This window comes from Hemicordylus capensis, chromosome 9 (assembly GCF_027244095.1).
Source record: "Hemicordylus capensis ecotype Gifberg chromosome 9, rHemCap1.1.pri, whole genome shotgun sequence".
Classification (NCBI taxonomy): Eukaryota; Metazoa; Chordata; class Lepidosauria; order Squamata; family Cordylidae; genus Hemicordylus; species Hemicordylus capensis.
Window position 1 is genome coordinate 29613316 of NC_069665.1, and position 11350 is coordinate 29624665.

Sequence of the window (11350 nt, forward strand, 5' to 3'; positions counted from 1 at the left end):
AATAAATAAAATAAAATAAAGATGGCGCCCTGTCCCCAAAGGGCTCACAATCTAACTATGGTGACCTTCATTATTCTAACATTGACAACATTTCAAAGTAGTCAACAATACCATTATATGTTAATGTGTTTCAGTTTAAATACTCCTCTTGTCATGCATAATTAGCTCTTAAAACTTTGCTGAGCATTCGTTCCTGAAGCATAGACCTTCATTATTTCCACTGAGATATCTCACACATCAGCTGTACAGTTGAAGGAGCTTCAATATAGAATTTTATGCAGAATTATTCTATAGGCACTTGTCAAAAATGGAGATCAGAGTCAGACTTGATTTTCATGATTATATATTTTTACAAGGAGATAAAGTTAGAGGGATAAACTCTGTTAGAACTCACAGCAGAGTTCTGGGTTTAAGGCACAAACAATTATTCCACCAGAGGGCACTCCAGATTATTTTTAGAACGTGAACCTGGTAATTAGCTTTACAACATATCTGAGAGGAGCTGTGAATAAAGCTGTTTCAAGAGAGCCATTCATTGGAAGAAATCACACATCAGCAACCCAGCTCTCTCCCAGTTCATAGCAGGGGTTTGCTGTCTAGGAACTGATGCTTGTGGGACCACAAAAATTCAGAATGGAGGGCTTGTGAAACTGTCTGTGTAGACCAGCTTTTAGAAGTGACCGAATCAAGCAAGAGGAAGTGTTAGCATGGGAGTCTAAGTGTCAGAAGCGACAGTTTCTTTTACCCTGAGGTAAAAGACATTTACATCAAGTGCCCATGGAAGGATTCTGCAGAAGTCTGCTGCAGAAAAAGTGGGCGATGACCCAAAACAATGGATTAATCCAGATTTCCTAAAACGACCACACCAGTGATTCTGCTCAGAGGCCAAAGTCTTTCCCAGCATGTGTGTTCTCTCTGTGTCCTACAAGATGCATGCAAAGACAAAGCACATCCACTGCTTTCCCCCTGCTAGTCTAGTACTCTACCTTCTCCATCGTGAGCTGTTTGAAAACAGGATAGTACTTGTGCAGGCGCAGTTTGCGCAGCCAGTCCAAAATTCCATTCTGTTCCTGGGCCTGGGGCGTCTGAGAACTGGGAGTCATCAACACAGGTGAAGAGTTGTCTAACTGGGAGCGGCAAGCAAGTGCAGCCCCAGCCCCACCTGAATGGGAACAGTGGGGAAGTGCCACTGGAGTGGCAGCTGAATGCGGCATGTGATGCTGGAGACTGTTCTGTGAAGACTGGATACCAGCTACACCACAGATAGGTCTGCAAAGATAAGAGGAGAATCTGATCCATTCCATCAGTCCCCAAAAGACAAATAGGAATTCCATACGTTCTCCAAAGCAACGGTTTCATCCCCATGCGCACCCCAGGATCCAGAATAGTTTTACCTCTTTCTTAAGTGCCAACCAAGCTGTGAACAGTCTGAAGGCTAAGGAGAATGAGGCCGTATGTGCCCTAATTGCTTAAGGTTAAGAACTGCTGGCCTAACAGGCCTATTCAAGAAAAAGGAGTATGAAGCAAGAATATTATGGAGAGGCAACAGTCAATCATTCTGCAAGTTCTATCATGAACCTTTTTCATGGAAACACAGAGCTTGGTTTACCTGAGCACCACAGATCAGTTCTAGTCCCCAAATATGCTTTAAGAATTATTCCATTTGAGCCACACAAGCAGAACAGGCTATATCAAAACTGAATCAATGTGAGTTTTCAATGGCAACTCAGCTCTTTTCATGCACAGATGTTGGCCCTTTGAATTTATCACTGGACCATCCAATATTGGTCAAAACAGTCGGGTAACATCACATCAGCAATGGCAAGAACTTGCAGATAAGAGCAATCCAAACAAATTACATCGAAGAAGAAAAGTACAATGTTCCATGCACACAGGAATCTGAACAATATTCTACAGCTTCTCTGCATCATATATACATGCACTGAATTAATCTCACCTTCCAGAAGCACCCAGCGTAGTACCTACTTTATAAACAGAAGTATTTCCAGGGCCTAAAAACAAAGAAGCCAGATATTTGGACAGGCACTGACTGGTTAAACATCCATAAACATGTTCATTAGCAGGGTAGGGGTGAGGGGATGAATCTTTAAACTCACTTGAACTCTGAAGTTGTTGGGAGTGAGATGAAGTGCTGAAAAATTTCTTGACATGGTCATTTTTCCAGACGTGGGAAGGTAATGATGCCAAATACCTGTAAAAAAGAGGGGAAATTCAACAGAGTAATGTTTTCTTTGTGCTGGACTATAAGATTAAAGCTGCAGATTTCAACAGAGGCACACCAAAATGGAAATTTCAGTACTCTAAAGTGTCACACAAAGGCTACATTATGAAAAATAGCAAGTCATGTCTGCAATATGTGAGTAGTAGCAGTCTCTCCTTGACCATACGTGCATGCTCCAAGGTGCCATCAGTCTTCAGAGCATGGACATGAAGTCAACAAGGGAACATACAGTTCTTGTTACAAAGGACACAAGAACACGTCCTATTGAGGTATCTGCTAATTTCTGTAGAATAGTTCAGTTTCCATAGTTCAGTTTCAGGAAAAAGTAGAGAAATTCTGCCATTTTGTAGTAGATCTTCCCCTTAAAAACAAAACAAACCTCAATGGTCATATTAAATAATGACATCTGGCAAGTCTATTTGTCTGTGCTGTGCTGAAACCTTTGGCTCAATTGCAATCTCAAAAGATCTCATGATGGCGGCATTATTTTTACAATAATCAGGGACATGTGAAAATCATTAACATGAAAAATGCAGGCAGTACAGTCTTGGAGTCTCAAACTTGTAGTGAATCCAGTTTTTAAAGAAAAGTCTGGATTCCAGCTTTTTATGAAGCAGCAATCACTGCATGGTCATGACAACAGGTCCTGCAAACCCAGAACACTGTTGCCCTTTATAGTGCCTAGGAAGCACAGACAGCAGGAAAACATCCAAGTGATTTCTTCCATAACATCATGGCTGTCAACGAAACCTGTACTTCAAAGCTTAGCAGAGGTTAACAAAATGTTAAGGCATGATTTGGTTTGGTGACTCAGAAGCACACACTTTCTGCCTCAGCCCTGGAAAACTCCATGGGCAGCTCTGTCAGTCACTGCAAACACTCAAGGGAGACTTTCTTGAAGTCTAAACACAGATATGTGAAAAAGTGTGATGGCCAAAAAAAAAAAAGTGGGGGGGGGAGGGGCGGGTGGTTAGGGAACCTTGAACTGTAGCTCTCAGACTACAACCCAGTTCATGGCAGGATTCCCAACCTTGGGTCCCCAGATGACATGCGACCACAAAAGGCCATTGTGGCCAGAGATGACGGGAGTTGTAGTCCAACATCATCTGGGAACCCAAGGATGGGAATCCCCTGTGCCACAGGAACTATTTGATTTACTCCATCTGGCACCTCTGTTTTTAAGGGGCCCAAATATCCTTCCTTGCCCATGTGGCTCTACAAAGGTGCAGCCCAGAAATCGCCATGTACACCTTCCTACAAGCATCTTGTGCTTCTACAGCCACAGTAAAACTTCATCTTTCCGCATTAAATCTTGCTCTCCAGGAAGTCCATCCCCATCACTGTTTTCAGGTAAGGCTGGCATCCTGCAATTTCTAGGAGTTAAAAAGGCCCAGATACCACAAAGAGGCAGCAGTGACTGGTAGCAGTTTTGTGTGACACAAAAGGTGTGCGACAGCATAAGAGGGGAGGGAACAATTAGTGGAACTGCTAGGGACAGGCCTAGAGGGTACTAGAGATGCTATTCTAGGGCTTGGAGCACAGTTATCCGTAATTTGTACTAAGTAACAACACTGAGGAAAATGTTACCATAAAGATAAATGAGAATCACATTAGTGGACCTTTGTTTGAACATAGTTTGAGCAAGACCTACATGCACATCCAACTGCAAAAACAACAATTATTTGGCCCAAACAGGTTTCTGTTCCCTTCATTTTTTCCTCTATTCAGAGAGGGGATGAATGAACGAACAAGTCTTTATTTCAATCACAGACCAGAGAAAAAGGAAGAAAAACTAAATACTAACCTAATATTAATAAGAGAGTTTAACACGACAGTTAAAATATAGTAACCAACTTTCTAGCCAACTTATCTTCTGTCGAATCATCCCTGCTGTAACACAAAACTTTGCTACACATAAACATATCATTCATATCACACAAAAAAGGTAGCTTGCATAAAACTTATCAGAACACCCTGGATAATCTTGTTTAAAAAGCAGCAAATAATAACTACAAATATCGTTATAACAATTGCAGTATAATAAGAATAAGCTCTTGTTGCAACACTTCCTGTGTTACACAGACACAGACGCTCTGCACACGGAATCAACTGCCCTTAAGCACAGTTGTACACAATGCATCTAAACAGGCTAATGAAAAAGCTTTACAATATTTGGGGACAGTAATCTGACCAAGGTACCTGGCAGGCTTGATGTTAAGAACTTGAGCGCCCAATACCACAGACTTGGTCACATGGCAGAGAGGGGAAGAGGTTAGGAGAGGAAGCTTCCAAAGCATACCTAAGGTCCGATTCCAGGTCCATATGGTTTCTTTCCAAATAAAATGAATCTGGACCAGCTAGGCAAGGAATGAATTTCTCCAAGTTTTCATCTGGGTATAGCTGACATAACTAAAGGGAGGGGGGAAAAGAGATTTGATTTGAAGCTGAAATGCAGCAACTGGAAGTAAGGACAGGGAGGGAAAATAATTTACTTAGTATGTATTCATCATTTATTTAAAAGCAGGATCTATCTTGTAGTTGCACATTGGACAAGCTCTATCTATTCCAAAATATATTTCAGGATGCTTTTGAAGTGTCAAACAAAAAACACCCTTGAGGGGGAAAAAGACTCACCACTCCCTTTAGTCTTTTACCTTTGAAATAAATTCAGTCACTTCAGCAGAAGATTTTGTTACCAATGTCACTGAAGAATCGGACCATAAGACCTTTGGGAACAGAAGAGAACAGTTTTATTAACTTGCATCATAAACATCTAGAGCTGGTTTTGCTAGTATGGATTTTCAGTAACTTTCTCACACAGCGAGAGGGGGGGAAAGGGGAGCCTAGACCATCTTTACCACAATGCACCTCTATTTTTCTGTTCCAAGATTACTATTCCTATCTTTCTCACAAGGGCAAAGTCCTATGTAATACCACTGCAACAGACACGGACAAGTTCTGCAGCCAGCTCCTGCAAGTTATTAAATATAAGTGGTGGCTATACTTTTAGTATCCTCATGTCTAATATACAAGAGAGTTAAAAAGTATGCTTCTTTACTCCATAAAATATACCATCCCATGATGATGGTCCAGACCAGGGGTTCCCACTGCACCCCACCCTGGCTTTCAAACAAGTGTATGTGTTTGCAAACCTTTCTATTTTGCAAACCCTCAGCTCGGGTACCCCACTGAAGTTGTCTGTGTGCCTGCACACAGTTTGTCCCATTAATTACTCTCGCTTAAAGAGGAATTACTTATTACTCTCATTGTAATAAGTAATATTAATTAATGAAGATGACAAGTCAACTTGTCCCGTTAATTTCAATAAGACTGCTTAACATTAAGCTTAATCTGGATGTGAGACAGTGACTGGAGCAGCCTATTTCTTAACTGTAACATTTAAGTTTGTGTACACACACTCACAAATAAATTTAAGTTAGGGCGACAAGCTACTACAGTCACTGGCTCACATCCACACTAAGCAATCTTATTGAAATTCATGGGACAAGTTGACTTGTCCTATTAATTTCAATAAGAGTAATTAGTGCTAATTTTCTGAAAACGTTCACTCAGGCTGAGGGAAGGGGTACGCTGAACTTCAGCATTTGGCCAGCCAATCAGGAGCAGAGATGGAGGGTCTTCACACTCCTCCCTCCTTCTTCAGCAGTCACATTGCTAGGGACATGTCAGTTTCAAGCCCGCAATCCTCAGATAGGGAACAAATTGTAAAGCTGCAGTGTGGGGAGCCAGTACTAGGGCTCCTCCGAGTACCCCCTGGGAGCTCTTCAAGTACCCCTAGGGGTACTAGCACCCCCTGCTGGGAACCCCTGCTTCCAACAATATTTACAATCACAGCAATAGGGCAGGCCATTACAGATGCTGGCATGTGTCTCGTTTCGGGGTCTGTGTGTCAACTCCTACAGAACACAAGCTGGAGTATCTGACATATAAATTTGGAGCAATACAGACAAAGCCTCAAAACTGGCCATGTCAACACAGTCAGCATTCTTCTTACATACGTGTAACATACATATTAAATACCTGTATTAATGCCATCCAAGAATCACTAAATGGTGGCTTACAGATTTAACTAAGAAAATCTTAATGCACAAGAGGAAATTGTTTCTAGCGCTTGTGATTTGAATCCTTTAATCTGGAGTATATAGAAGTATTTGGGATTTATGGGGAAACAAGAGGAGACTGCCTTGATACTTTAAAAAAAATGGTGGGGGGAAGAAAGAAGAGCAATCTTTCCACATAACACTAGTATCAATGACAACCAAACACACATACAACACACACACACACACACACAGTCCCAGTCCCAAGGATGCTGCCAAAAGTACTGGTGGGAGAAGAGTGTTTCAAAATACATTACGTAACTAAGGAATTTCCTCATCCGCACACTTACTTCACCAAAGCCAAGAAACAAAGAGCATAGACAGACCATTTCTAGCTCTACCTTAGGATTTGCTGATCATTTCCTACTCACAAAATCACTCTAATTATACAGTGGAAGGAACAAACAATGCTCTCAAAATTATACCTCCAGAGCTTTTAGAACTACAGCATGATGTTTCAGTTAGGTTACACCCAGCTGCCCTTCCAGACCCTTGTAAGTGAATGAGGACCAATAAGGTTTGCCTAGACCGCTACTATTAGAGAGGACACAACAGGACCGAAGTGGGTGCAGGGGACACTTTCCTCAACCCCAACAGTCCAAGCGAGTCAGCCTTGGCTGCAAACCTATTACCAGGAGAAAACAGACAAGTCTAAAGTGTGGATTCTGGGTAGCATCCCAAGTTGTACTTACACAAGTGCAACCCAACTCTCAGGGAACTTGTGCCCGGGAGGTGAGGTGGGGTGGAATTGGCAAAAGTTACTCCTCTTGTGCAAGTGTTCTGCTCACAGAAGGACTAGACTGGATGCTACTCAGTGTATTTTAAAGGAATACCTAGCATGTAATTAATTCACACCTGTCAGTCCTCCCTGCCACTGAACTGTGCATGGCCTAACCCCAGTCAGGAGGCAAGCTTTGAAGAACTAGATTAGGCCTGCTCAACTCGTCCCTCTTGCAGATGTTGACCTACAACTCAAATAATCCCTGGCTATTGGCCACTGTTGCTGGGAATTATGGGAGTTGTAGTCCAAAAACAGCTGGGGGGCCAAGGTTGAGCAGACCCAAACTAGATAAATAGTCATAGAACTATAGAGCACAGTCTTATTTTCACTCAAGCACCCTTAACATACACTTAAATCACCCTCTTACGCATGCAAGGCTTTTTTTTAGAAAGGTGCCTCTTTGCTCAGTTAGCAGGGGACATTTTTTGTGCCACCAGAATTAAAGTGGCTGAGCAGGACTGTTTAGATCTTTGGGAGAAAGACATTTGCTAGGGAAGGAGTCTCCTCAAGGCTCCTGAACACTGAGCCTTCGGACTGTGGCATGCCCCAGAGGCTGCCCCTTTTCACATTTAAGTTCCAGCATAAAAATCCTTCAAAAACTTACCTCAAAGGAGTATTCAGTGTTCCTATCATTCTTCTTGTGCGATAATCCCTTTATTTCCACTTTTTCAACACTCACTGTCAGAAACAAAAGAAAGAGAGCTGTTTCATGCTCACAAGCAAGCACATCAATGCCCTCCCTTCCAGAGGGGCACCTTCAGAACAGCTCCAGAGAGCAGCCATTCTGTGTGGCTTGGGTGGATTATGCAGCGTGGGATAAAACCCATCTCCTCCTTGACTGCAGGGCTACTTCCTGCAAGCCTCAAAGAAAAGAATCCTGACTCCCAAAGTATGTTATGGAATGCCACTGTCCCTGCCTTCTTACAAGGTAAAGGAGGGGGAAACTACTTCTTTGGTAAGAAGTCAGGAAAAATGGAATTGCAAGTGGAAGTTATTTTATAGCTTTCTTCTGTGAACTGTACAATTCTTAAAACAGGTTCTCTCTCTGTGTGCAAAAGAACAGTGATTCTTAAATATTAACATTTGTGTCCCAGTCTTCCTCCAAGAAGCTCAAGGCAGCATCCATGGGGTTCATTCCTTTTTTATCCTCATAATTCTCTTCTGGGCAGTAGTGTGGAAATAAAGCCCCAAGCCTGAGCACAGCCCCCTCTCCTGCCTTTTAAGTGAAGTTCTCCTGCAATGGTGATTTCCCAGCTTTGCTGCCTACCTCCCAAGGCCATTACTGACAAGGAGACCACACTTTGAGTCGAGGAAATCATTGTGGGCTGCTGTAGCAGAAGTGTCTCCCTCTTTCTCTCCTGGGTCAGCCAACTGGGGATGGGGTAGGGTGGGGTGGGTGAAAGAGCAGGCATTATTACTCACTTCCTCCCATCTTCCCCACCCCCATCATGGACCCTGCTTCTGTGACCAGCCCCAAGACCATGCAGTTATAGCTCAGTGGGAATTTGAACCCAGGGGGTCTCCCCCTGAAGCAAGCACTCCCTTCTCTGCTCTGCCACAATTGGTTTCACTGTTGCCCCCAACACCTGCCTTTGATAAACCACTAAACTTCCAGTTCCCACACTCCCCTCAGCAGCTCAGAAAAGGAAAGTTCCTCTCATGGACTTCAGACCACTTTCACTGCACCACTAGCCAAGGCTTGTAGGAAGGTGTACATGGCAAGTACCTCTGGTGGATACATAGGGACAATTGTGGGTTATGTGAAAATGCTGCTTACAAAACAAAATACAATTGTGTTTGGGGGACTGCTGCTCATGGCTGTGGAAGGGAAAAGGGAGAGAAAGCCCAGATTTTAATGATCCCCAATTTCCTTTTATCTGCCCTAAATGACCAGGGTCTACATATGTTTGAACCATTACTCAAACTTCAGTTCTCCTCAGGAAGCAGCATTCCCTGACTCATTAGTTCTTCAAAGGCTCCTGTGGAATTTCTAGCCCTTTCCTCTAGGGAAGTTTGCTTTATCACCAAGCAGAGATGCACAGAGCAGCTGAAGAGCTGTACACATACTGAATGGCAGCTGCTAGACTTGTATTTTCAAAAGCCAAGATATCAGATCATAGTAGTCTGAACTTCAAAGACAACATTTCTATACATGTTAATATAAACACTGATTGTCACCCTTTTCCCCTGCTGAGAGAGAGACAAATATCTCCTCCCACTCTCAACTCATCGATCAAGCATAAAATGGCTTGTTTTTTCTTTCTGAATGACTTAAACAGAAGCTTTTTTCAGAAGTCATATCCTGCACTGCTTTCTGAAATTAAGGCTGGTCAGAGATGAAGGCTTTTGATTTGGAACATACAAAGCTGCCTTTTATTGAACCAGGCCAGTAGTCCCTCTAGGTGAGAAGTGTCAGCACTGACTAGCAGTGGTTTTCCACAGTTTAAGTCAGGGAGCTTTCCCGGCTCACCTGAAGATGCCAGGGACTGACCTTCTGCATGCAAAAATAAATACTCTGTCACTGAGCTACAGCCCCCACATCTAGATTTAACTAATCTTTATATCTAGGGTTAATGGAAACATAGCCAGGCAACAAAGAACAATATATGCACTTGTGGAATAAAGTCACATCCAGGAAATACCAGTTATGACTTCTCAGGTTGAAGTGGGTCAGAACTGAACTCTGCAAAGATTCCAGAAATCAAAAACTCTGGGAGGAATTCCTTAAAGTCTCATTATTAAGAGACGTCTTCTAAACAGAAAGATTTTAAAACACCAGTTGGTAGTTGGTGCAGAGCTGGAGTTGCAAGTACCTTGAAGCAAGGATGGCAGTTAAGTGTTCTATAAAACACTGAACACAGTATTGGCACTGAAAACAGGATGGAAAAAGAATTCCAAGCAGACTTTCCAAAAAGGAAACATCACTCACAATGCATTGTTCCTTTTTACCGGAACATTGCAGCAGAGAATTATACAACCACTTCAAGCCCTGATGTAACCAGCTCCTACTTCTGAGTAAGCTTCTGCACAATGTGAGGAATATTTAACAATCATATATTGTTAAATTGGAGCTAGACAACACCAAAAAAGTTAGTGCTTACACAAAGGTTTTGAAGATGTCTTCTTAGTGTGCTGGTAATACGCCAGCAGGCAAAACCAAAAGGAATGTGTTTTAAAATAGCCATGTTTGCACAATGAATATTAACGTATCTTGGAAAAGCTAAACACATTTTATTCCTTTTTTAAAAAGCAGAGTATTATGCCAAGACACCATGTTTTAATGTTCTTAACACGCTATTTCTCCCCAACACACACATTTTAAAATCCAAGAAAACAGACATTCCCTTTTTGCGCTATCTGGTCCATACTTCACACATTGGAGGCACAACTTAATGCAATAAACGAGAACTCCAGCAATGTCTGCAACCCTGTCAAACATCTTTAATGTTACTTTGATACAAGTGTTCACCTTCCCCTAAAACCTAACCAGAGACTGAATCAAGAGGGATTCACACACAATCTAGGTGCATGGCCAACCACCGATTGAGTGAGTGGTCCTTTCATGGTGAAGCCAATAGCTGAACAGTCCACAGTGGGTATAGACAGAGATTCAATATGGTGCTGCCACCAACATCCCTGAAACCAGTGAGTACTGTGTACTGATACACTGCACTAAGTTGGAATGCCCAGGTGATTGCGTCATCATGGATGCACCCATCAGGCCAGGTATACATCCAAAAGGTCACATCAACTGGCCTCAAGACTCAAGAATTCATCCTCAAGTGGAGGATGAATTCGGCAATGCATGGCTGGGACACAGTACTCTGCAGTAAAGAACCGTTAGAGAATTCATTCTGTCAACACAAGGAGAAGCAGAAAGAAACCATGCCAGTCTACATTCTATAGAGCACACGCCATTACAGGCTTAGAAATATAGCTGGAATACTTCAGCCATCCACAAGGCCTTCACAGGATCACTCAATTTGAAGAAAATGCTAACGAGACCATTTCCATTTATAACTGCTCAGCTGAGCTCCCCCTCCCCCTCTTTCATGACCCACTGTGTTCTAAAATAATTAAATATTAAGATGACTATACAGAAACCTTTAGACTGAAGCTTTACTCCATTAACGCCTGGCATGCAAGAAACACAAGATTCTTCTGGCACACATTAACTTGTTCCACAAACAGCCCTGAGCATTGTTA

At 42.5% G+C, this 11350-nt stretch overlaps 1 protein-coding gene across 2 annotated transcripts in view; it reads right to left on the reverse strand.

The window, feature by feature from the left end:
* The window catches only part of ZCCHC14 (zinc finger CCHC-type containing 14), a 38125-nt gene that overhangs the window by 8131 nt on the left and 18644 nt on the right, over positions 1 to 11350 (reverse strand). For both annotated transcript variants that reach the window (XM_053270617.1, XM_053270619.1), the window contains exons 3-8: positions 7749 to 7822; positions 4897 to 4968; positions 4542 to 4651; positions 2118 to 2212; positions 1958 to 2012; positions 987 to 1269 (exon numbers count right to left, since the gene is read on the reverse strand). In XM_053270617.1, the coding sequence (XP_053126592.1) occupies positions 987 to 1269; positions 1958 to 2012; positions 2118 to 2212; positions 4542 to 4651; positions 4897 to 4968; positions 7749 to 7822 (689 nt within the window). The remainder of the gene's footprint in view (positions 1 to 986; positions 1270 to 1957; positions 2013 to 2117; positions 2213 to 4541; positions 4652 to 4896; positions 4969 to 7748; positions 7823 to 11350) is intronic.